Genomic DNA, 27824 nt, shown 5'->3' on the forward strand with positions numbered 1-27824 from the left:
ACAGGGTCGCTACATATCTATGGCTAAACATTTATCCACATTCATTCTATTATGTTCACAAAATGGTTTGTGACAACATGCTTGAGTTTAGTGGGGCCAGAAAACAAACATAGACAATATTCAGCCTATAGATGTAATATGGTAAAACACACACATCAAATGCTTGTGAAATCACAAAGAGAAAAAAACCAGAAAACCATTCGAGATGAAAATGACTTGAAGAATATAATGTTTTCAACCTAAAGTGTCAGATTCAGATGAGCACTGTTCCCTTTTTTTGTGCAAATAGTAACTTTGCAAAACACTGACTATGTCATGAATACTGACTGCCTGATTACAGTTTTCAATCAATGTTTGCGAGACCTGCTATTTCTGACATTGTGATGGTGAAAACTGTGGTTAAAAAAAAAAGGCTTCATAAACACTCCCCCGTGAAACAAACTCTTTTGAAATACAGTAAAAAGAGTTCCTTGAGGCAGAGCCCCTCTGGCAAACACCCTATTTCTTCCTTCAGGCCTCTGTGCTTTAGTGACACAAAAGCCTGGAGCTTTGTCTCTGACTGAGATGGTAGGTAAGCAGTGTAGTTACTGTCTTAAATCAAGTTATTTGTTCTACTAAACTGGGCTCCACAACTGTTGGTAGTGTTTACAGTATTCTGCTTTGGAGAGACGTCCTGCCTAGTATGATAGCCGACAATAAAAGAAAATGTCTTACTGATGGTTCAAAAGAACTTTTTCTGTTTGAAAGGGATTTATCAAAGTGTGTCATCTGTGTAAAAGAAAGAGGTCTGCTTACCGGTTTGGACAGAGAAAGGCCACACAATCTTCCCATCACTACTGATCTTTGGAGACGGCGTAGAGCTCTGGGGAATCTGCATCTCGGCACTGTCATTGCGGGGCTCCTGAGTGGAAACTGCATTTACATCTGTGGGTTTCTTCTCCATGTTGATCAAGCGGTCATCACCAGTGCTGGCAGGTACTGTGGTACCTCTAACTGTAGGTTTCCCTTCTCCTTTCTCTTTGGCTGTGGATGCGGGGGTGGGGATTAAAGGCTCTTTGGCCACAGTGCTGTTCCCTTGTTTTTCCTCATTATCAGGTGCAGTCTTGTTCTTTTTCTTCTTCTCATCCTCTCTGTGCTCCTGCTCTCCCTCCCTGTCACCCTCCTCCTCCTCCTCTTCACCCTCACGTGCAGCCTGATTCTCCTCATTTGGGTTGTCTGCCTCAGAGCCCTGAGGCCCCACCTGCTCAGTGCTGGACTTTGCGGGCTGGGAAGACTGACGTGTTGGGTTCTGAGTGGCTTGAGGCGCCTGTGTGGGCCAAACAGAACTGGGCAGAGAAGAGATGACCCCTCCACCAACGCCCAGGCCTGCCAACAAGGTGCTTGTCACGACTGATGCCACTGTGGCTTGGCTACCACTAGAGGACGGGCCCATCCCTGTTGCCATGGAGACAATGGAGAAGTGGATACCAGAGGATGTCCAAGTGGAGGAACCGGAGCTGATGGGAGCCATGTCTGCTGAGGATGCTGGTGAAATGGTGGGCTGAGGGAGACAGGCAGAGGATTACCCAGCTGTACCACATGAATGTCACTAAAATGTTAATAAAATTTGACACTCCCATCTTCTGGTCAACTAACCATTCCAGTCTTCACAATGCGAGATCCTTCAAATATTCTTGTTGTATTAGCTGGAAAACAAAAGAGGGAGACGAAGCAAGCACTTATGAATCCATTATATGTGTATAATTTGTAGAAGGTACAAAGTTAAAATACATGATGCCTTAATAGCTGAAGGGTTTTGTACCTCTGAACAAAAGTGTTTGGCTAAAATCACTGCGCATGTCAAGCTGACATACTGCCTGCACTCTGAACAGGTATAGGATGTCAGGGGACACATTGGTGATGACAGCTTTCTGTAAGAGAAAAGAGACATAATTTAGCAAAAATATGGTAAATTACAACTGAATTAGTAGTGAAAATACATTTCTACAGATGGATTGCTGTTAACTCAGTGTCTAAAATGAAAATTGACATACCATGTTACTGTTCCGTCAACAATCTATGATCCACAAGTTCGATGCTCTTTACAAACCTCATTTCCCGTCTAATTTAATTGTGTTTTTCAGTATGCAGGTGGCTTTACGTATATTAAAATTGTCAGCGGAATGTGTGATTGCCTATGCTGTTGCAGAGCTAGTTAAAATAATTCAGATAAAAGTATCCCGAGATGGAAAGTGAAAATTGAAATGGAAATGAAGTGGGCGAAATAAGAAGGGCTGACAGCGGAGAGAGAGAAGTAGACAGAATACTGTCTGTCAGAGGAGACTGATGGACTGTATTAATAGAGTGTAAATACGCAGGCAGAGTACCACATGGACACAGTAATCCTTCTTTCAGTCAGCAATTGGAAACAAAAGTAAAATCATAATTGGTCCAAATGAAACATCAAGATATTTCATGATTACAAATAAATCATATTTTTACATGAATGCATTCTTTAAAAAAAGTCAATTCAAAAACTGTTAAAGACAACAAGTAACCTCACAAGCTAAACAAGTTTTAACAGTCAGATCATGGGTAATTCAACCTGAAGCTCAAATAAAGGTTTTAACAATATTTTAATATGTTCAAAAAAAATTTAACACCAAAGCATGTTTTTCCACAACATAGCAGTCATTATAGAGAATGTTCTGCCGTCCTGTATGCCATATAGAAGAATAGAGAAAATAAAGACTAGACTGTAGATATGTGACAGCTGTGCCAGAGGACCGCAGTGCCGGATGGTTGATAGAAAGCTAAAAGGTCAGTAAATGTTGCAGGATGATACCTGAGGTAGTGAACAACCAGCAGAGGGAGGTCGCAAGTGAAATGGTTTCAATTTTTAACATCAGAAATAACCATTATGGCAGGTTCCTTAACAAGCTGCAAGTGAGACACAAATGTCTGAGGAGTGTTAGAGTAAAATGAGCTGCAATAATCCAAAGGAGAAGAAATAAATATGAATCTGTCTTTAGCTGAAGATAGCACTAGTTTCACTTGTGAGGCAGCTCTTGACTGCAGAGGCATGATTGCACATTCATTTCAACTTGCTTGTCCTTCATATTTAAGCTTCAGTCACTAGATTCTAAGGTAAAGATCCCCTGCAGGCATGTTTTAGGACATACCGGATTAAGATAAACTGCATGGAATAATGATTCGTGTCTGAAATGTTTTTCCACAAAATAGTTAAATTACCTGGTTACAAATTCTCAAAATTCCACCTTCTCCGCTCTCCCAGAATCTATGAATATGTAAATCATGTAATTTTCAAAAGTGTAACTGCTGAACACAGCATGTCTCCTCAATCACTGAAAGGCCCTCCTACGTGTACATGCGAGTTGCATAATTGACCACAATTTGCGTCTAAACTAGCTGCAATTAAACAAAATCATCTTGTAGAATGTGACCAGATGAATGTAAAAATAGCTTTTAAGTGTCATACTCTGCACATACATCATTATGCACAGCAAAGGTGAAACATCAAAGTAAATCAAACACTCTCGAGTGGAGGGGGTTATTACCTTAAAGGATTAGCTAGCTCTTTCCTTCAGATCCGACCCCCTCTGTGCAGTTACCTACTCCAAGTAGGAGTTACTAGTGCAAAATTCCCCCATCAGCTTCCAAGCCTTGACAATGACAACAGTGTCTATTGGAATGCATGGCCAGGCTGGGGGAAGTAGTGCCACGCGGGAACTGATCCCGGTGTCTGGACCAGTGGGTGAGTCTTTTGCCCCTGCACTGTTTATATCTAAAGAGGCAGTCATGCAGACTTTCAAGACAGCTGGGGGTCAGTGGGCTTTAAAAGAGATGCACAGTTGGGTGTTGGATTCCCACAAATGGAAAGGAATGTGACTGGGGAGAAGAATATATAGTGTGAAAAAGAACAGCCTTGTAGGTGCAGCCTCCTGCGGGGAGAAGATATCTTTCTGAAGACACACTGAATATTTGTGCTGGAAAGATTCAGTAAAAAGTGAAGTGGAAACTCAATGTTTAAGGCAGCTGAGCTTAATAATAAGATCAGTAGATCAGAGATCTAAAGGACTACACTTGCTCTGCATTTGTTACTCAAAGAAGTTTGTGTTCAAAGAGCTGCCTCTGCTGCCTGAAAAACAGAACTGACGTTTTCAAATTACTATCGGTTTTTAAAATGGTGAAATGAAAGCACATGTATATTATTTAGTTTATTCCGCTTTTATTTGTCTTTACTTTTTGACCCTATTTCACTGATACCTGACAGAGACTGATTTAAATTTAAATGACTGCAAAAAGTAAACAAATAGAAGATAGAAAATGTTAAATCTTGAGAAAGGCCACAGGTGCACATTGCTCTTTCTACATGTATCAGTTTGACTCGTCAATGTCTGTGACAGGTCTACGTTTCTATTCTTAGACAGGTGAGTGACAAGGAAGTGTCTGGGCCCTCATATCAACCAACAGCCACATGCAGAGTTCATCTCAAGCTGTCACCACCTATACACACTGTCACTGATCCAGCCAACCTCTGATCCTGACAGATACATCTGAGGCTCTGTAAACCAATCAGAGCTGTTTAAACAACAGAGGGAAAATATTAAAATCAATTTCGAGAAAGAAAAAGATCTGAACAGCCCCGCTGTGGTCTATTATGATAATCCTCACCATGCTCTGGTCCCCCGTCTTGGCGAAGGTCTTTTCATCAGCAACATCACGTTTCACCCAGCTGTAGGACACCATGTAACTGGTGATGGGTGGGTGGTAGACTGTCAGAGGGCGCGCCCAGCTCACCATCAATGCCGTCTGGTTCAGTGGCTGGATCTTCATGCTCACTGGGGCACTGCTGCACACTAGAAGACCAAAACGAAAATAAAGGGTATGAGAACAAGGCAGCATGAACAGATATATGACTGACAAGAAAAAGAATACAAAAAAATAGCGGCGTCATTCTTTCTCAGACTGAATACAGCTGGTTGAAGATGGAGGGCTGTAATTGGGAGGACTGCTTGCTTGACCACATGTATTTGTGTCTGTTGGTGTGTGTGTGGGCAGAATATAGGTTTCCTTTTAACAAGCCTATTATTACCGACTCCTGCTGACTTGGCTCAAAGCCATCTCCACTTGACAAATCTCGAAAGGTGTGAGAAAATACAGTATCTCAATAACAAAAACACTCCTGAAGGCTTGACTGGGGTCAGACACAACCTCGGGTGTCAGTGTAGATTGTCAATCTGGACGCTTGAGCCTTCTTCATGCCAGAACACTGCAGGAAATTCCAGGCAGAATATCAAACAGCCAGGCAGAGTGCTAAATATGTGGTACAGATAATACAACAACACTGTGTCCATACTTAATTTGCAAATTAATCTGAGGAAGATTAAACAGTATGCATGAGGAGGATGAAAGAAAATCTGTGAATCAGCCTCAAGGTGGCAGTGCAGCCTGCAGCATGTATATTTACTCAGGGATCCATCAGTATGAGGAAGGGACAAACTGGACATGCTTCTCAGCACATCAGGGCAACAGCAATCAGGAACTAGTGTCAAATGATTATGTGCTCTCAGAGTTTCTGCCAAATTGAAATTGTCACCTCAGTTTTCCCCATTTACACAGTGAAGCTATGACGCAAATTAGGCACCGTGATATGTGAAAGCGAAAGAGGGAGACAGGGTGGGAGGGAATCAGTCAAAGGAACACAGGGGAAAAAACAATATGAAGAAAATCTTGGGGTGTTGATTAGCTGTGACAGGTGCGAAATGCATTATAACCTGTCGGATGTTCGCTGACAGCTTCAGCAGCTCAACAATCATTTAATAACAGCTGAAGATGTCACTCTGTTTTTAGTGTGTGCATCAGTACGTATCTGACAATCATCCTCCTTTTCACAATACAACACTGGTGTACTAGTAACCTTGACATCTAACCTCGGAACCATCTCATAAACTCCTGTTTTGCATCTTGCGATATAGTATTGCTGCAATTCTTATGTTTGTTAAAAAAAAAATTTGAATATCTAGGCACATTTTTTTTTTTTTTTTACATGTGGTCTACTGATGAATAAACATGACGGCCATGATATGATCTACAGACATTATTCATTTTATGCAAACCTCATGGCACATTGGCTGGGAAATTAATCTGTGCTTTCTCTGAAATGGTTGCAGTAGGTTTTGTCAGTTTATCTCAGGTTCGAGTGAAAACTAAAACTTTGCACACTATTATTTACATAGTGAATATACCGAATCAAATGTACATAATGTTTTATCAGTGGAAAAATTCTCAACATGCTCGTGACTCGAAAAAAAAAATCATATTTATCTGTGTATATATGCACTGTAACCTCCCACAACTGGCATCATGGAGGTTCCACCTCAGTCTGCAATACCAGTCAGAGCAGAGCATGAATCTTTCTCCTGGCAGCTTCTACCATGAACGTGATGAATTGACTGTTGTCAATAAACAGCAGTTCCACTGCGTCTCGCTTCTAAAGGCTGTGCCGTATGTTTTAAAGCAGATGTGTGCAGAAATTGGAATTATGGAGAAACAGGAATTTCACTCAAAACACAAAGCAAGAAATGTGTCTGATTTCAACATAAACTGGTATTTTAAGAACTATGCAAGAAAAGGAAGTTATGTGTGTGAACACAGTGACAACCATACTTGTTTTTGTGATATTCGACTCTTGCTACAGCAACCACCACAGTCTCAACACTTAACAAACAATTTTAAACCTAATATTGTTGCTTTGATTAGTCAGCTGCCTGTTTGAAGAATTTTGCAATGAAAAAGCTAAACTTCCACTGGTTCCAACTGTACCACTGTAAGGTTGCTGCTTTTTTACCATTTTATTTCTCTGCACATTCAAACTTTTTAGTTTGGTGATGTAAATGACAACAAAAGTAAGTTGAAGACATAACCTTGGACTAGAAAAAACTTTGATGAGGATTTTTTTTTTTAAATTTGCTGACATTTTATGGGCAATCAATTAATTGAGAAAATAATCTACAAGCCAATTGATAATTTAAAAAAAAAGAAAAGTAATATCAGCAGTAACCAAATTAATTACATTTTAAACATAGGGTAGAGTAAATCAGAATTCAATAGAGCTGCTCCTTACACATGCAGACATACAGTAAGACTATATCTTGTCATTGTTATTGGACAAACAATGAATCTCCACCACACAAACGTATCTGCAATCTGTATTTTGAATCTAAAAGTCTGCATCTTTAACAAACAAACAACTATGAAAGCCACAGCGATGAAACATTTAGTCAAGGTGCGGCCCTGGCTTTCACAACATTAACAAGCCATCATTTATTGTGCGTGGACAAAGATTTGCCCCCTAAAGCAACCTTGACAGATGTCACCCTTGAAGAAAAGATGTACACTGTTTATTCCCAGAGCCCACAATCACTTAGAGATTCTTATAACACAGAGAAATGGAAATGAAAGAAAGGAACAAAGAGAAAAGAAGCAAAAGGGAGGGGAAGCAGAAAAAAAATTGGACAGACACGGGTCTACATCCATTCTGCCGACCGACGTAATACCACAAAAGCAATTTCACAACTTAATTTGTATGGGTTTATTTTAGCTTTGCCACATATTAATGATGATTGCTGATCAGTTCTGTGAGAGTGCTCCAACTTCATCACAAGCATTCTCAATCAATTCTCCCAGCCAGACACCAACAACACCATTTTAAGGAGCAGCAGCCTTTCTCATTAGTTTCCATAGTTCCTGTACCGTTTTGTTACAGCAACAGCGGCAATATGCACACTTGAAAAACAGAAGGACAAACACAAGTATTCTGATCGATCCTTGCATGAGGTCTGTGCTTGGCAATAATATGTTCATTGAAAAATGAGTTGTAACATTGAGAGGATGTGCCAAGTTTTACCCAAAATCTCCTGAAATTTGAATTTTGACATATTTCTATCGTTTTTAACCACTAGACAATTTGCTCTGTCAGATACTATTACCTTGCTAAAAAAAGAGAAAAAAACAATGACTTTCTATGGTCCTACTATATTTACTGACTGACTAAATTAAGCTGGGTCCTATAAATGCATGCTGATCTCCTAAGCTTCCAGAATTGGCTCAGAAAACTCCAAAGACTATTGTTAGCTTAATTAATTAATTGTTAGCTAGTTAGATATCGCTAATAAAATCTACCAATCTGCCATATATATATTGATTAGCTTTGTATGGTGTGTGACGTTCGCTTGTTTCTGACATAACCTTGGCCATCACAATGAATTTTGCAATACTAATCCAAACTTAACTGTTATATTAATGACTATGCCCTCAGTTTACAGCAAACTCTTTCTACTCCTAATAATTTAGGCCACAATTCACAAGAGCTTATGAAATAGTAAGCAATAATTATAATTACTGGAGCTCCCTGGGTTAAACTGATTTTGTTCTGTAGCACAAATGATAGAGAAAATGGGAAATTATACTGAAAACATAACTTACCTCTTGAAGCCTCAGTGCTTTGAGGGCTTCCCAGGATATCAGTCAAATCTTTCTGCCATGCGTCTTTTACGGCCGACTTAAAAACCTCCCTATTGTTCAGGTCCTGCAGGGGCCTGAAGTTATTCCTCAGGTACTCAACCGACTTGACATGGTCCTGTTGCTCCGTCGTAAAGATAGAGTAAAAAGCCTCCAGCTAGATGGAAAGAAACAGACAATAGCTATTAAAGGACATTTAAGTGCTAATGTTACTATACGTGTGTGTGTGTGTGTGTGTGTGTGTGTGTGTGTGTGTGTGTGTGTGTGTGTGTGTGTGAGAGTATGTGCGTATGTTAAGTATAATATATAATGGAGGACTGTATTTGTAGTCACTTGCCAGTGGCTGAAGGTTCACAAGTGGAGAGCAGTATTTGCAAGAAACATTGACACCACAGGCACCAGCAGGCAACGACTTCACTCATCATCCTGGCTACCTACTGGACTGTAACTTCTCAATGGGGCAAATTTGTGGCCATTGATTGCCATGAATGATCTCCCGCCGTGTGCAGTAATGACTACACATTACAGATACTGTGGAATCAATGTGTCCTATGCGTGCTTGGAGAAATGAATTACGGGTTCATAAAATACTATCTGTGAGCGTCACAAACGCTGTAGAGGTGGTCAATATTCTTGCAGCAGAAGTCATTTCTGAACAAAAGATTTGTCTTCTTGCAAGTTGATAGAAATTCCACTGAGCCCTGCAATTTTTTACAGCACAGAATGCTCTGGGGGATATGCAGCTGGGTAACTCAAGGATTGTATGTATAAAAGATGCAGCGAAGGACTGTATGGGATCAGCAAAAAGCATGAGGCATGATTTGACATGTATTATCTCTCAGAATCACAAACAGCAAAAGCATTTGGAGGCAAAATGTAAAGCACATAGGTGAGTGCTTTTGTCACTGAACATACTTCATACTGTTACTGCAGTAATTAAAATGAATGACCATTTAAATAAATTAACTTGAACAACTGCAATACTATGATACCCAAGCATCAGGTAAAGCAGTATTTTATTTAAGAGCCTATAGTAGCTGTCTCAGACCAACAGCGTGAGATATGTAAAAGTGCTTCCTCACAATTACGACCATTCAAATGCCAGTAATTGGCTCCCTCTTCCTGCTTAATCCTCCTCTATATAGGCAGTCCCGGTTTCATATGCAGAGGAGCCAGAAAGGAACGAGGGAAAAAGGAAGAAGGAGGAAAGGAAGATGAGGGAGAAAGAAATGCATGTGCGTTGACACTGTGGGACAGCAAGTGATCCACAGACTGTGCACAAATGGGATCTGACTGTGCGTGGAGAACAAAGCTGTCTGTGTGCGTGTGTGTGTGTGTGTGTGTGTGTGTGTGTGTGTGTGTGTGTGTGTGTGTGTGTGTGTGTGTTGGGGGGCGGGTGTTGTGGGGTGGACGCACCTGTGGGTGGGACAAATATACGGGCCTGGAGAAGATGATCCACTCCACCACCTTGCTGCAGGGCGGAGTGGTCAGAGAGCCGGTGTATCGGTAGTAACTGTTCACCGACGATGGCAGCAGGTCCCTCAAAATGAATGACCTGAGGTTGGTCTCCTTTTCTGGGAAAAGCATCGGATCAAATTTTGTTAACACGTGGAGCACAGTGTGCTGACCAGCACAAAAATATCACATCTTTCACTCCTTAATGCTCGGCTAAAAACCCTGCATATCTTAAAGTTAAATGTACACTAACATTAACAAGGTTGTTTCATTTCACTCGCTCTGTGGCATTTGTATGGCTTTCCTGAAATCTCCACTAGTGGAATGGCATTAGTTAAAAGCCTCACCACTTGTTATCACTCTGGCCAGATCTCTGCACTCGGATGGGCTGAGAGATGAGCAAAGGGAGGGGAGTCCGATAAAATGGCCAGCTCTGACAGCTGATCTGTGGCTGGGTGGTAGGGTGCTCTGTTCCGTGTAACAACTGCGGTATGGACCACAGGGTTTAAAACAGATCCCAATGATTACCAGATCTGTTCTATCCCCTGATCAGAACCAGACAAGGCAGTGCAGAGCAACAGAGCAACAGAGCAACAAAACAACACCCCCCCCCCCCCCCCCCAAAAAAAAAAAAGCAACATTTATCCACGAGAATATTATCTCTTGCAAATCTACTGTGTGGGTTACACAAGTGGGTTTGTTTTTTCCTTGAATTATGATGAGAAAAACCTAAATAAAGCAGCATTTTTGTCATATCTAATCTCTCACAGCTCATGACCTTATCTAAAAAGAAACAGAGTTTTGGGGTGTGGTTTGTATTTAGACTACTGAGGCACGGGAAGTCTCGCCCCATGCCTCATCTGTACTTGGAGTCAAATTCAGTATGCACAGCCTTTCTTCCCCCTGTCTTCAGACAGTGTACGTGCCCTATCGCTCATGGGCCGCCGAGATGCTGATGGATGGATGACTGTGGGATAACGAGCTCGTGGAAAACCAACCATCCTAACAGGGGAGGAGGCAAGAAGCATTTAGCAGCTAACAGGAAGAGAGTCCAAAAACCACCACACCCACACCAAGCTCTCTTTCTCTGGGAAATGAGATACTGTGGCGCTAACATGGTCATCTGTGCAGCTGTATAGCAGTTTTCAGTTTGGCAACCTGTCGTTATCAAGGGTATACAAGAAAATGAAAAGTAGACTTTAAAAATCTCTGATAAACAAATTTGAAAAAACAAGTTAAAAAAAAGTGACCCATTTCCTGATTTTGAGGCCACAAACATTTTCTAGTGATCTTCAGTGGTGGCGAGTTTTTTTCCCCGCAGACGTTTGCTTTAACAAGCAGCAAATAATTTCTTACCCCAGTGCATAATGCAAAATGTTATAACCTCACTAGCACACAATGTCCAACATCAAATTTCTATCTTAAGAAAGTACAGTTAAATTATAATGAGACTCAGTGCAGCACTACTCTTGTGAAACCAGCATGAGTACAGACCAATTACTCCAGAGTTCTATATATTCTCATACATTTTCATGTCCTTGTCAGTGCACGTTTGTGCTCACAAAAAGACCGTCAGTGGCAGGTTGTAAAACAAGCCATATGCGTCCGTGTCAACAGAGTTGTTGTGTCCCCATCTGCAGTAAAGGATTACACAGTTGTGCTAAAACATGTGCTTATGGACTGCATAATCCATGCATTCACTTACGGGCTACACAATCCATGCATCCAGAGAGGCCAGCCCAGCAGCAGTAATCTGAGACAATATGCAATGAGGAATTGTGACATGGCACACTACACAAGGCATTAATAGTTCAAAAGTGAATATGAGCCTTTGTAGGAGCCTCAGTCCATGAAAGCATATACATGTACGTCTGAGTGAAGCTAAAACAGAGGGTTGTCTTAATTGAGGCTCAGATGTAATTAATAGTTCCGTCTCTGTGAAGCTCCTTGGAGGTCTACTACTGTGGAGCTACACAAGTAAAGGAGAAGCAGTACCTGGCCATTTTTTTTCCTCCTTTTGAAGTTAAACTGTGCTCATATCTTGTGTTTATATTAATTTGGTAATTGAAAGAAAATGACACCCAATATTTAAGCAGATGAATACAAGACCACCAATATTTGTTTTGTGGATGCGGGGAGGAGCACTATGTCTGCACTGTAAAAAGGGCTTTACCTATAGGTTCAACTAAAACAGCAGATGCAGCAGGGATTTTGTGAGGGTCAATTGCTTTTTAGAGATCAACTTAATTCCCACTGTGATGTTTTGTGATGAGAAGATTTTGGAATGACATAAAAATATATTTGCAGAAAAACAAAAGAATATCTATATGTTTATAGATCATGGACATGCACTCCCCAAATAAATATTATTGTTCTACATCAGAGGTCTCAACCCTTTTATCCCCCGAGATCTACTTCAAAATGAAAGTGTCCGAGCGCTACTCATGTTTAGTAACATTTATTCACATAGCTGCACTCCATCAGCTGAATAAGCTTCTTTTATGTGAACAATAAAAAAATGTATACTCATCATACACATTTTGAATCACAAAATCTGAAATAAAAATATAAAAAAAGGGTAGGGGAGGGTCAGTGCAAGAGTCTCTGCTGCTCAACTTCTGCTGCACTGACACGGTGTGAAGCAGACACGTGAAGGGAGCGAGGGGAGACTGTCCACCCATTAATCAATCGCGTTGACAGCATCTTTCTCTCGGATAGGTTAAAACATAAATGAATAAAAAAATGCTGAAATGGTTTGCCAACCAAATATACTTGGACGGCCATCAATATACCTGGACGGCCCACCCAAGTGAGTCTATGTATGGGAACCTCTGCATATTGTTCAAACCTCCCATGAATTACGAGCTACTGGTAGCTTGTGAGCGGGTTGGAGATCCCTGGTCTACATGAAGCAGTTTATAAAGGGTTACTTTGATATTACTTACCATGATGAACTACTCCTTTCAATCCCTGGATGATGGGGTCCACAGCTGGATTGTCTTTTTGCCCCAGCTGCAGGAAATGTCAAGAGACAGCGGATTACAAAAGGGATTATGAGACCAATACAATAATCTAAATATAATACCAAAAGACCATCAATATGAACAGAAAAAAGGATGTGGATATAAAAGAGCAACATCTTTACAATACAATATAATACCTAATACCATCTATTCTTATCGTGACGTTTAGAAGGATAGTTTTGGGTGAGGTTATATCGGTTGATGCAGCTGTGTGGTCTTTTTCCAGTCCATGTACAATTTCTTATCTTGAACAGCAGTATACAATATAATTCATAATAATAATAACAACATTACACTTCAACCAGTTACCATGGCATTATGTTTCTCATTAATGGTGAAACATAAATTATATTATATTTAGACTGTATAGGTGCACTCCCCAAATAAACAATATAATTCAAAACTGGTTGTCCGATCACAACTCTGCTTTCAATATGTTTACTTTTATTGTGCTTTTTGACACTAAATACATGTGATAGATCTGAAGGGTGTGTATCTTTCTGTCGCTGTTATACCGTATGTGCAGTGTGACCTCCAAAGCTATGTGGCCGCTAGCTGTCTGGGTGCAAGTACATTTGGCCGATGGATTTTCACCAGCTGTCATAAACAAGCCTATGATTTCTATGCATGTGAAGAGAATCTATAATAAATTTGCCACAAAAATTGCCATGTACATAGTGCAATGATTTGATATTTTGTTAAACAGTCGGATCTAGTTATTTTCTCCTGTTTCCAAATTTAAAGATTTAAAGCAAACTATAAATTATATTTCAACTACAAAATATGCATTCAAGGTTGTGCTTTAAAAATGCTGCTGGAAAACCCTGTACAGTATCACCTGCTGTTAGGACTTAGGTTGTGGATATAGCATCTAAAATTGAAGTTTGATTGGTAACAGACTGCAGCGGGTCTCCTCACTGTGAGGAGTGATACACCAGTTTTGCAAACAGCAGCAGTAAGGCATAAGCCCAGCAGCAATACTGCAGCTACTGTACCTCATGGTAGGATGTGTCTTCATCTGGAGCCCAACAGTATTTGGACAGATTCACCCTTTTTTGCACTTCAGGCTATTCGCTTCAACACATTCAGATACTACATTAAAGAGCAAAGTAAGTCTGTGGCCCTTTTAACACAGAGTCCAAATTACGGGGTTTCAAAAGTAATATTTGTAAAGTATGTATATCATATTTTATGTGATAATTATCTAGTTTCAGACTTCATACCCCTTTAGAGAGTTTCTCTTGACGCACATTTTCTTATTAAAGGCAGTTAAAAACACTACAGATACCGGTAACGGCTTTAGATCAAACAAAAACATATTTGTTTGTCTGATATAATTTTCACTTGGGTATGAGGATCTCTTTCAATAATGTAAAATTTATGGACAAAGCAAGAGAAAAAAATGTTAGTGCACAGCTGCGAGACAACAAGATAAAGAGAATGCCTTTTCAAATGTAACAAGGCTCAAAAGAAAGAAATAATGACTAAAATAGCTCGATATCTGCTAAAGCACAGGTTAGGTGAGGACTCAATGCTTTTAAAACTCTTTCAGTTAACATTGGATCTGCGATGTACAAATGATACATTCACAGTAAATTGTCTCACAGAGCGGTTTCTCCTTTCTTCCAAATGCCAAACATCTTTCCACAGAATCCACATTTTCCTCAGTCTTTACAAAACATAGCATATATTGTTAGTGTGTGGTCCATGACCTGAAATGTAGCTCAATCCAGACAAGGTAGTGCTTGCCTGCTATGAGAGTACGTTAAAGTAAAAGTAGATCAATTGAGCCATTTGAAGAAAAAAACAAAAACATTTTGAACTGATACCATGATTCTCCAACTACTTTGAGATTTCATGTCTTTCCAACTTTTATAATCGATGACTTTTTGAAGTTTTTAATTACCATACAAGCCCCCTCATTCCAGAGGACTATCACCAGTGATGGTTACTTGCTTATCTGATAGGCCTACAGGTAATTGTTTGCAATCACTATAGATTGACAACAATGTTCAGCCCCACATTTTACAAAATTGCCAACATCCTACTTAAGAGACAAGGCTGGACAAAAAAATTGTTGCGATGCAGGGACCAATGCTTCCCCTGCTCAACATTAATTCAGGTCAGTTCAAAGAGAATAATTGTGTGGAACTGAATGCTGAATGTGGATAATATGCACACCTTAGAGGCCATTAATAGGCCTTTGGGGAGCACAGGAAGAACTCTCCTCATTGATTAGAAATGGTAAATCTGAGCCAATGTGTGTGTGCCCGCTTAAAAACCCTCACACTGTAAACTCCTATTCAGCGGATTGTGTATGGTGGTGCTAATTGCAGTAAGCAATAGGGCTGTCAGGACCCAGCGGAGGCATTTAGGTCCTTGTACACACACGGTTCATCACTGTCTGAGAGTAGACCTATATTATAAACACCTGTGTCCCCATTCCAGCCTACTTCTGCCTTAGAACTGACCCTTGCCTATGTACTATTAAGCTGAATGTTAGCATGCATTGATCACCTGACATCAACAGCAAAGATACTGCTAATAGACATTAGTGTAACACGGAGAAAGACCCTGAATTTGTCAGAGCTGTTTTTACAGTTAGCACTAATTAGGACCATTCCTGCCCATTAAGAGCTTATGGGTTGAGATCTTCAGGGGACAATTTATCTCAGTAAGCTGCCCTGTGACACAAAAAAAACCAATCAACAACCAGATGAGGAGAAAATGTCCTATGACAACACATTATTTCAAATAAATGTTTATCTTTTATTGACTATCTTTGACGAGCACAATTCCAATCTTCCTCTCGAGTCAGATTTCCGCTAATATTTAAAAAAGCTATTTTCCTATTGTATTTCATTCCACGTAAAACAGTATTGAACAAACTGAAAAATGTGACCTGATGATGGCATTTAGTGAAAAGTCAGAGGGTCATTGAATTTATGAATGTTCATCCTGAGAGAACCATGGATGTGTGTACCAAACCTAATGGTATGGCATCCAAGAATTGTTTGATCTGGAGTAAAGTGGGCCGATCAACAGAACAATGTTGCATTGTATTTCTGGATTTCTTTATATTTGTCTTGACCTTTAGTCCTGGAAATACCTTACCTCAAAGAAGACAGCCATGGCAGCAATGATGCGTCTTTCCTTGATGGCAGCACTGAGGCTGTCAAAGTCATCTGAATTGTAAAGGTAGATCTGCATCTGGGATGGGAAACAGAGCATAAACAGCTTGAGGAGTGGACAAGGAGAACGAACAGTCCTGCCATCAATCACTTGGACACACTGCTGAGGAGCTGATGAAAAGCTGTTTTGAGGGGCATAAAAGAGGGTGTATTTATCACTCTCATAAATCTCCCATAATCTGTGTCGTTTCTTTTTGTGTGCTGCCACTCCTTGGGGGTTGCTGGAGAAATACAGCATCCCATTCCTCAGGGCGTCTGTCCTCACAGACATAATCATGAGCAGAGAGAAAGAACTGGAGGAACATGCTCTTTTTTCCCCTGTGCTGAGATCTAACAGAATGTTAGGCTTCTAATCATTGCTCCCAATTACCTTAAATCACCCACAACACTGCCTCTGATTTCACAACAAAGCTAAGGATGTGTGGGTATCATGTGAAAACCAGTATTCCCAGAATAGATCATATACCTGTCAAGGCCATGGTTTTCAAGAAGAAAAGATTCTCATTTTTCTCATTTCAAAGAAGACATAATGGTAGCACTGATCAAAATCAGCAAATTATTCTAAAAGTAGCAATTGGAGCTGTCCATCATTTCACTGTCAAGCCTCTTTAAATTGAAAAATCCTTTCATGTCACTGAACTGAGTTAATTGGCAATGAGAAAAAAGTTCTCGATGTTGATTTAATTAAAGGGTATGGGTGCCTTTTTTCTTCTTCAAAGCCAAATTACAAGAAACCACCAGCCACAATTGGCTGTGTTGACAACCGATGGATAAAATCTAAGTAAATTAGCGCATAAATAAAGGTAAATCCATTAATGCAAAGTAGAGGGCTAAACCAGGTACAAACTGACTCAATTCAGATAATTTAAGTTAATCTGTTTCCTCAGAGCTACTTTAACTGCAGCCTTTAATGGAACCTTGAGAACGCAGCAAGAAAGAGCACCAGCCATTCATCACCCTTCAGATGTTATTAACTACATTACCCAATTAAGATGGCCCCCTTAGGCTTCATTTACTCACTGAGATTGGCTCATGTGATCTGCTCTGGTTAACAGCACACTTTGGAAAATGTAATTTTCAATTATCTCACAATTTTAAACAAAAAGAATTATAGCAATTTGAATAATTCAATCACATTTTTGTTTACTTTATGTTTTTTTTTAGGAGATCTGACATAAAACCTCCTTGTTTTTTTTTTTTTTTACTTTATCCACACCCACAGACACTGCAGAAAGCTGTTGATTTAAAGAAGAGCAGACATGCGGTCTGACCAATCTTTAAGCTGTCTATAAAGCAGAGAGATGTGCTGTCCACATCTCCTGAGCCTTTCTAAAGTTTTTTGTTTTTTGTTTTTGTCTTCTGGCACAAAGCGAGCATGAACATGTGCAGACAGCTGCTCTGCATTCCCAAGTTCCATTTAAGCACAAACAGGTGAATAACAAAGTCATGTTTGGTGTGATTTCCCCAGACAGCAAAATATTGAAGGCAAGACAAGAAAACTACAAGAAATAAGTTTTTGTGAGGAGAGATCTCAAATGTTATCACAGCAACATGAATGTATTTCTCTTTTCCTTTACAACCATGGCATCACAGCATGTTGTTGTTAACAGGTAAATCTCTGTCAAACCTCACACTCCAATTGCACATAATCATCGACCAAATCATTTCACTTGAGCCCCCACAAAGTGCTAGAGCACTCATTTTCCAGAAGAAAAAAGTGACAATTTGTATAGCGTAGGTGTTGCTCAACAAATATATGAAAATTACTGACAGAACTTCATAGAAAATTGCAAGTGACAGCACAAGACAATCAAATGGATGGTGAACCACATGCAGTAAGCATGGATACCAAGCATGTACATTTAAAATGACAGAGCCCACTGTTTGCTAGAGGAAGAAAACACAAAAATTCACTGTAATATACTTGGAGCATTTTCATGTTGACCAACGAATAATACAGCTGAGTGGAACTAAAATACCAGGTAAAAACACCTTTTCTATTGCTTTCAGTGAAAGAGCCTATGTTACAAGTGCTTTTTAACATCAGGGTAAAAAGCCATGTGTGGCCTCTTGTCTTATGGCTCCTTTTAAAAACATATTCACTGCTTGTTTATTAAGTATTTCTGCTGTGAACAAGGCACAAAAGCACAAATTGTTTAATTGTTTACACTTCACTGGCCCCGAGAGCTCAATGCGCCTCAATTTAAACACACAAATCAAACGAGCAGAGCATCTTCACCTATTGTGATGGCTGAATTCAGCGCTTTTTCCAGATATTTTGTCTATGTCAAGCATTATTGTTACTAGGCAGACACTCCATCATTTTCCACCACAATTGACAGGTTGTTGACATTAATAATCCAGAGTTTATGTATTTTGCTGTGTTTTATTGTCTGTTTGCAGCTTGATCTGTCTTTGTTTGTATTTTCTGTATTTTCTCAGCACATTGTGTTATGGTTCATGTGTTTCCACACTGGCAATTGCATTTCTGAATGTGCTGTGTAGTTTATGTTTTTCAGTGTGTGTGTGTGTGTGTGTGTGTGTGTGTGTGTGTGTGTGTGTGTGTGTGTGTGTGTGTTGTCTTTTTACACGAGTTATCCTAAAGAACAGTGCATCTTGGGATCGGCACAAGTCAAAACTAATGGGGATTGGCCTTGGCTCATCTGAGACTCTAACTGTGTTTTCTTTTTGTTACACAAATGCTTTCAGCACGGTTGGAGCTTTTCTGTTTCTTACTGTACGCTCACCCTAACACTTACTCATACATCCCTGGTACTGTGTGAAAACACATACCCTTCCAAGGTGTGATTTGTAATCCATGTATAATTAATCTAACCTTGGCGACACCCTAATATATTATTAGAAAAGATCTCCCTATGGTACCCTGAGGGAGAAAAAAAATCCACTGTTTCATTTTTCATTGTGCTATTTGAGCGAACAGGTGGTCCATCTATCGATTTCCCCACTTCACTCCCATGAAAAAGACCGTGGTTAGATTAATGTCAAGCTCAGGAGCCACAAGCCGAGCAGCCCGTTGGTATTTTTTTTTTAACCATGCTACAAAGCCAGATCTGCTTTATAATACAGTTTATTGAATTTAAATTTGTCTTTCCACCTCCTGTACACGTGTGAACTATATCTGTGTCTGTTTTGAAGCTTCTAGGCAGGTGCGATAAAACATTTCTCATCCCCGGTGTAAGAGTAAATGCTTTATGCGGGGTGTTATGTGCGACTCAGGGCTGAATGTGACTGATTTGGAGTGGAGAGATAATTAGACAGCAGACAGGAAAACAGGCTCTGTTTAGCAGAGACAAATAAGCCCCGGAGCTCAACCTCCAAGGTCATGCTGCTCAACTTTTGAAGAACAAAACATATACACAACAAAACAAAAGCCAACCTCTGCTACAAACTGGCTACTTCAAGCACAAACATTTATTCATATAACATGTAGAGTTTTGCTGCACACGTGTCCAATTTAATGCAATCTCAAATACATCAAATTCTGCCAAGTTATACATTTGAAAAATGAGAATTGCCCATCTTACAGGATGGAGCAGTCAAACGGGTAAAGGCTAGATCCTACGCCGCCATATTACCCTTCATCCATTCATCATTTGATTTCACTGCTGCTTCAGAGTGTGAAATAATACATCATGTTTGATATACAGAATGTAGGCTGACTTGTTGTTAAAGCTAAATAATTTTTGAAAAGCAGATTTCAAACTCGGTGCCATTTCTGTGGTGCACCATGTACACATGCATACTCTACATACTGTGGTGAACAGGAAATATCTTCGCCGATATGTGGGTGGAATATTTCTTTCTGTACCTAAGGTTGGAAATATCGATGGCAACTGTGCATTTGCCATGAGGGCCTTTTGTTGGCCCTATTTGTTAATCTGAGCTGTGTGTTCTGAAGACAACAGAATAAATGCCACAAAAAGAGGGTCGCTCAAAATTTAAGGTATGGACAATGTAGCAGATGTCTTTTTACATCCAAACGGCATTCATGATTGCTGCAAAAAAATTCAGTAGCAGCCGGTTTAGAGTACCAGTAGTACCCTCAAACTTGCATTCCAGCACACAGTTATCCTGTAATTGTCGATGTTCACACGTGTTCCCGTTTCCTATTTTTTTCAGCATGTTTGGTCAGGGTTTGGATTCATACTGCTTTTACTTGGACTGCCACGAGCTGAATGTTTGAATCATTTATCCATTACTTGTAGCTATTTATTTAAACTATTCTGCTTGCTTGCTACAGTTTTTAGGCACTCTCTGTTGCAGCATGTGGTGTTGAGATGTTACAGTTTATTCTGGTTAGTTAGATCCATTTCTTGCTTGAGCTCAGCGTCACATTAGTTTGTGTTTATTTCCCACTTTATACAAATGTATGGCGATGCATTTTTTTAAATTTATTTTTGCCATATCACTACTATTATTATTTTGTAATGTAATGGACTGAGCTACTTCAGTTATTCCACATACAGTATCCCCCGGCAGGTATATAGTATTTTCCTTTTTCTATATAAAGATACCACACTAAGTGCATTAGCTTTGGAATCTATGTTCTTTGACAGAAAAGTCAATGCACAAACCTTGGTCTACAGACAAAGACAAGCTTAGCTACAATCTATATATCACATCTATAAATTATATGACTAGAGGGCATAATTTTCTTGTTTGCTCAGCCTTTTTCTTACAACTGCCCAAATTGGCCGTTAAAGTAAATTCCATCGTCTTATTTAGAAGCACACCATCAAAAGAGCCATATGCACAACAGCTTTATAATAGCTGTATATAATCCGGTGCCCTTTAACACTACGCTGAACACAAAATGATGTGGCAAAAATAAATCTAATTACTCAGCCATTCAGCATCAAAAGCTGTGTCTGCAGAGAGGGTTCCAAAGAAGAGGGCCAAGAAACAAACAGAGGACTCGAGCTGTGTGTTTGAAGATAGGGCAGAGAGGCTAGCAGCCGTTTCCTGTTTCCATACACTGTTAAATATAAACTAATTACTAACAATTTGACATTAGAGGATGTAAAAAACATTTTCTATAACACTGCGAAATGTAAAAAAGCATGATACATTTGCAAATTCAATTTAGATAATAAACAGAAATGGTATTGTAAATGAAAAAAATTGAAAGGCACTAACAACCAATTCTCTGCCCGACATAAAAAGAATAAGATGTCTGCTTTAATCCATGACTGAATAAATAATACTGAGCCGTTTCAGACTTGATTAACATATTTGTTACAAGAGTTGTTTCTTTTCTGTTATGACTTAAAATCTGTTCTCCTTTTTCAGCCAGTTCAAGATACAACTTGAAAACCTAACCCAGTCTGACAAATTCCCAGATCTTCACAACCTTTCTGTAATATGAATCTGTTGTCTGAAATCATAAACCAAGACAGCTGAACATTACATCAGCAAGGTTACTTTTAGAGTTTAGAGTTTTTCACGCTCTACTGAATCCATGCCACAAAGAATTCAGCGAAATCTACAAGCAAAACTGTGTCTCAACTTTCATTATGGTGTTCATGGCTTTAATTCAATGCGTTATCTTTTCTGATAATCAAACCATTTTGGAAGCGTATCATTTTGTAATCAGTCCAAACATTTCTCCAACATTCAGCGTCTATCTTCAACGCTCGATATTGCACATTTGTCAAATTGTGATGCAACGTGATGTTTTACCTCAACAGGGAACCGTCTGCCATTTATGCTGTGCTCTGAGCCTGCTGATCCATTACTCTGGCCCCAGTGAAACTCCATCTTCTCAGCCTTAAAGCGCCCTGGCAGTCCAGCACCTCTTACGAAGTAGTCATTCTTCAGGAGTACAGCCACTGGAGACAAAGAGGGATAAAAAATGGAATCAAACACCGAAGGAAAACTAAGCAGTAATGCAAAGGCATCAGAAAGGAGATTACTAATCAAAGAACAGAATCTACAGAAGCTCAGGTCAGCAGTGTCCATGTTGCTCACCATTTTCTCATGCCTATTAAGATCAGAACTTGATTCTTATTATCTAAATTTTACAACTCATAAAAGTAACACAATTAAATTCGGAATTTCAAATGTATAATGTGTCCTTTAAAAGATAAGAATAACAGCATGTTATCGCAAGATATCAAAATAAAAAAAGATTCCAATTATTTCTCTAACAAAATAACACTGCAATTTTTACCTGCTTCAGAAACAAATTAATCTACTTATCAGTCATTGCTTCTGTTTGTGCCATTGTCAGTCTGAACTAAAACCTTGGACAGACTCTAAAGAGATCTCAATGTGGGAATTCAAACTTGGCAAGGATGGTAGAAATGCAAGAAAATGTTTCAGGCCTCCAAGACATTAAAATAGGCTGTGATGTAAATATAAGAAAATAAATACGAAAATATAATATGTCTTTAAATGTTAAATTTGCAGTGGAAATTCAATTTAATTCATTTTATTTCCCTGAGCACCTTCTCTGAATAATGACGGCTGCCATTTTGGAGAATGAAGTTAGATTCCCAGGGGTAGTCAATGCAGATGTATTTTTCTCCAGAATTTTATTAACTGCCGATGAGAAGACTGGGATTGATGAAGTGAAGCAGTATAAAAAACCTTTCCAGTATGGTAGAAAGTTCTGCAATTAACCACAACTTCACACTCAAAAATGACTTTGTATGCAAGATTTTGGTTTTGGCTGGCTGTAAAAGACACGATCATGCAATGATGGCACCACAACTTGTTGCCAGCTGCCAAATAAGGTCCAGTATTTCTATATTGTCTAAAAAAAATATTATGAATATATTATATTATATATCTAAGTTATAGTGGTGGACACAATAACAGGCCTGCTCATTAGGAGAAACTTCAGATTTATTATCTTGTTGTAGGATACTTCTACATGTGGCTAGGTGGTACTGGAGCCCGCGTTAGTGGATGAGCCACACTCTTCACCCAATAGTGAACCATGTAATCCTTCTCCTGAAGGCAGAGACATCACTGCAGTTTTTTAGGGGTTTTCATTTGGCAGCAGCAATTTGGATTCACCTTAAAAGTTCAGCCTGTCTGCTTGTTAATACTCGGCAGTGTCATGCAAGGGTGAGTTTAAGCTGTGTTAAGTTTCCCATGGTATCTGGAAACACCATGACAAGGCAGATTATCATCCCTCTGCTGTCCTGGCTGAGGTTAAAGGCTAATGTATCTATAACCCTTCACCACGTCTACATTTGACATAATTAACCAGATTAGACCTGGTGCTCTGCAGGCTGATCCCTCCCGTTACAGGAGGATTTAGTCAGCCTCTGAATAAGGACTGCCCACTTTTAATCATATCACAAAGCAAACTAGGCGGATAAGTGTGTGAACACACAAACACAGACTGTCAGTAAACAGATAACATGAGCAACAGAGCGAACGAATGAAATCAAAGTGACTGAAATAGATCATTAGTTGACGGACAGCAGAGAGAACGTGACCATGACATCTGGAGAAAAAGAAGGAAGAGACAAGAAGATCTGAAGAGAGGAGAACCTTGTGTGATGAGGGATGAGCTGAGCCCCTGTCGTGAAGCAAGAAAGAATCTGCCAGCAGTATTAACGTGCCAGTGCTGCTTAAGCTGAAGGCCCACAGCATGATGGAGAAGAAATGATGCAGGAGATTTCCACCACTGCAAGCTTCAAGTCAAAGTGAAAATCAGTTGGCACAGGAAATAACCACCCATCAAATTACTGTAATTGCGCAACTTCTTTGCAAAAGCGCAAAACGTTTAGAGAAATGGTGATAAATCCCAGTTACTGCTTTTGTTGATATAGTGTAATCCTATGAGGAACACAAGGAAAGCCAAGGAGAGGGGATGCTGGCTGGCCTTGGGAGTTTCATTAGAAATGCGGCCCTGGGTGTGTTTGAACCCTCCAACAGCAGAAGAGGAATTAGAAGCTAAGCCAAAAAGACCTTGAATCACAGCCTGTGAAAGAAGGGGAATGTGTGTGAAAGTAAATCCTTGATCAATGCAAATGTCTCTGGGGTCTTCCGATTCCCCATGAATTTGGTTGGGAGTTGTTTGAAATTTTACTGAGAAATGTTTTGTTGAGGAATAGCGCTTGAATGGCAGCCAATCAGCCTGATCTCAAAGCAGGTCAGGGCACAAGGGGATGTCAGGAAATCAATCGCAATGAACTTTTAAGATCTATTCACTCAGTTCTTAATTACAACACTGACTTTTAAATAGTGTGAAGGATGTTAATGCCCTTCTGCAGAAGAATTCAATATTTAGCTCCCCCTAGTGGCATTACAGGGTTGGAGACAGCGTCACATGCCAGTGAATAAAGAGTTTAAGGAAAATTTGACATACAATTTGTAAAAATCTTGAGTCTTGAATAGTGATGTCAAATACAATGTACTTGTGTCACTAAAATAAATATATTACAATAATATATCAACTGACAACATGAAAACTAAATGTGACAATGTTAAAGGAGTAATTCTGATTGAGCTAAACAATCACCTTAATCTGCAACTGCCATTGGCTTTACTCAGCTGTATACAGTGTCAGCTTATTGTTTAGCCGTGTGGCCTGCAAATGTACCGTTTTACTATCAGATCAGAACAGGATGGCAAACAGGTACAGCTAATGGCTAGCTGGCGAACATGGTGGAGCATTTAGCTCATATAAGAGCAAGAGTCAGATATTTCCTATGAACGATGCGTTTCGCTTTTCCCCCTATACAGATGTGAAGCCAAATACCCAGAATACAAGCACTACCATCTTGCACTTGTGATGTCAGTTCATCCTTGAGGCCACATTTGAAGAAATTTCCTCCTGCCGTTCCTGAGATATCATGTTCATGAAAATGGATCGAATTGGGGTCACAGTGACCTTGACCTCAGACTCCGAAGAACTAACCAGTTCAAGCTTGGTACCAAGTGAATCTTTTGCCATGTTCGAAGAAATCCCCTCAAGGCATTCTTGTGATCCTCAGTTCTAACTGAAGGTTACATCTAATCATTTGGCAATAGAAGCATCCTCAACACCACTCTTTTGTAACAGCCCATAAAAGCAATCATAGTCTGATGAAGTGCCACTACCAGGCAACGAGAACAAAAGCATCGTGACAACCACACAACAATGGGCTTGGCTAAACAATTTAAAAACAAAACATTGTCAAGAAAGAAGCATGAATAAGAGTCTGGACTGGGTAATCACAAAATACCAAAGATGCAACAAGTCGGGATGTGAAAAACAAAAGACAAGGACTCTGAAGGCCGAAGACTTGTTTGGAGAACAACGCATCACGTCCCAAACTTGTTTGAAAAGAATTTTTCAAGAATGACAAATTCCTGTTATGATCAATAACTAACACCGTCTTAAAACAAATGTAGTCAATGAGCACTCACAATCTAAGTAATACAGCCGATAAAATGCAGCCCTGAAAGGTTGAGGAAAGTTTATGCACCGATTTTCACATTTTCTACTTATTTAGGTTGTAGTAGCATTGAGAAAGATCTAACCAATTAATGCACTAGAGAGCTACATCTATCCATCTATCCATCCATCCATCCATCCACACGCTTTGTCCAGATATTTTTCATTTTAAAATGTTATTTTAGTTTGTTCATTTTTTTAAATGTATTATATTGTGACTATTATGAGTATTTCTTGATAATGACTTTTTTTCAATGAATCATCAATAAAATTTACCTGCTATCTCACGTTATCGTAAATCCAGAAGAACAGAAGAAATGGCAAACAGTAGACAAGACAAAACGGCTCCACATTCAGCACAAACTAAAATCTATTTTCATAATACAGTAATGTGAATTTGCTCAATGCTAAGTTGACCTCTTCTAAACAGCCTCTGGATTGAAATATTTTGTGGTAATGTGGTTCCATATTCCTGATTTTCACAGTGCTTAGCAATCTAAAATTCCCTCTGTACTGCATGTGCCCAAAATTACACCCAGCCGTGTTATTTCCATCTTTGTAAATAAGCAGCCTGCAGCATTACTTGCCTGTGTCAATGGCCTTGGTTGTCATGATGGCTAACAGCTCTCATGATCAAACCCAAAAGATGACACTACACACAGAGAGAAACAGTGCCAAAAGGATGGAGATCAATAAAGGTCAGGGTTTTCACACCATTGTCAGACAGATTTGTTGATTGAAAAAACAACAACAACAACAACCAAACTTCGGGGCAATGGTTTGAGGTTGCAGTTAATCGAGTAAGCTTCAAAATGCATGTGTAAACAAGCCATGCGGGCTGCATCCAAACAGAACGCTAAGAGATAGAGCAGAGCAGCGTGAGAGCACAAGGAAGGCAATAACAAAGGAATTACTGAGACCGGTGATAGAGTTACAAGAATCATGGTAGAGTGATACTACTGAGTGTGACTGTTGTATGCTTCACTGAAACATTAATGTGTTTTAAAAGGTGTCATTCAAAGTACTGCAAATTTGTCATGTAGGGATGTTTAAAATTTGCTTGTGAAGTAGGTACAAATTTGGTTGAGTTTCAAGATTCACATTTTAATATCTTGGATGAATGAAATCTTATATTATTCAACTGAATATATCCTGTGGAATAATGAACTACCTGGAAATTCAATAATAAAGCTGCTTTTGGATACGATGACTAAATGGGATGTCTGTTTTTGACTAATCAAGTGAATTAAATACCCGGAATATTAAAGGCCTTAATTGCAGTGATACAAAAATCCTGAATCCAATATTGTCATGTTTCCTAATTACTTTTTTTCTGCTTAATAATTGCAGCACTATCTGCTTGTAATGGACTGGTACAACCAGAGGTAAAATGTATTATGGGACAGCTATCTCAAGTTTTATTATATTATAGTGTCATCATAATACATGTTATTTCTCTGTGTGGAATCATTTGAAATTAAACAATCATTGAAAATCATTAACTTTAAATTAAACATTGTTGGGGTCTGTTTCTTTGTTATTATTGTGGATTTTATCGGGCTGCAGCATTTAGTCAATTAGCTAATTAACAGAAAATGAATCAACTATTTTGGTAATAGATAAATTGTTTGAGTCATTTTTTAAATACAAAAAAAAGCAAACATTTTCTAATTCCAGCTTCTTAAATGGAAATCATATCTAGCTACTTTAGTCCTCCATGATACTAAACTGAATATCCTTTGGTTGTGAAATGTTGGTCAAGACATCGAGACATTTTTTTGCTGCACCTGCCTTGAACTTTGGGAAGTGATAATTAACATTTTTCTGATATTTTAAAAGACTAAATGTCTCATTTATTAACTGACAAAATAACTGAAAGATTAACTGATAATGAAATAATTATTTGTGGCAGTACTTTTTTTTATGGGGTCTACAGGCCAAACAAAACAAACTCTAATGCACACCTGTCTTTCCAGTGTTTTTCATGGCGGTTTGGTTGGAAGACTCAGCGTTGAACTTGTCAAGCACCAGCTCCTGGTATTCCTCCGAAACCAGGGCTTGTTCATCTACGATGTCCACAGGTGATTGGTTCTTCGCAGAGCATTCTAGGTATGAGGCTGCCCAGCCTCGAGGTCCATGGCTTCCTGTAGAAACATAAAGACACAAAATGTGGATTACGCACAATGTAGAATGGTGGCCAGAAATCACATTTGTCTC

General features: G+C 39.3%; 1 protein-coding gene across 1 annotated transcript in view; it reads right to left on the reverse strand.

Moving 5' to 3' along the window:
* Nucleotides 1–27824, reverse strand: part of ca16b (carbonic anhydrase XVI b) — a 94907-nt gene that overhangs the window by 15779 nt on the left and 51304 nt on the right. The window contains exons 3-12 of the mRNA XM_069144378.1: nucleotides 27572–27751; nucleotides 21893–22041; nucleotides 16116–16211; nucleotides 12924–12990; nucleotides 9940–10097; nucleotides 8488–8680; nucleotides 4675–4859; nucleotides 1802–1910; nucleotides 1636–1685; nucleotides 796–1540 (exon numbers count right to left, since the gene is read on the reverse strand). Coding sequence (XP_069000479.1) covers nucleotides 796–1540; nucleotides 1636–1685; nucleotides 1802–1910; nucleotides 4675–4859; nucleotides 8488–8680; nucleotides 9940–10097; nucleotides 12924–12990; nucleotides 16116–16211; nucleotides 21893–22041; nucleotides 27572–27751 — 1932 coding nt within the window. The remainder of the gene's footprint in view (nucleotides 1–795; nucleotides 1541–1635; nucleotides 1686–1801; nucleotides 1911–4674; nucleotides 4860–8487; nucleotides 8681–9939; nucleotides 10098–12923; nucleotides 12991–16115; nucleotides 16212–21892; nucleotides 22042–27571; nucleotides 27752–27824) is intronic.

The sequence above is a fragment of the Embiotoca jacksoni genome, unplaced genomic scaffold (assembly GCF_022577435.1).
Source record: "Embiotoca jacksoni isolate LCO1_2020_lvr unplaced genomic scaffold, fEmbJac1.0.p SCAF_1, whole genome shotgun sequence".
NCBI lineage: Eukaryota > Metazoa > Chordata > Actinopteri > Embiotocidae > Embiotoca > Embiotoca jacksoni.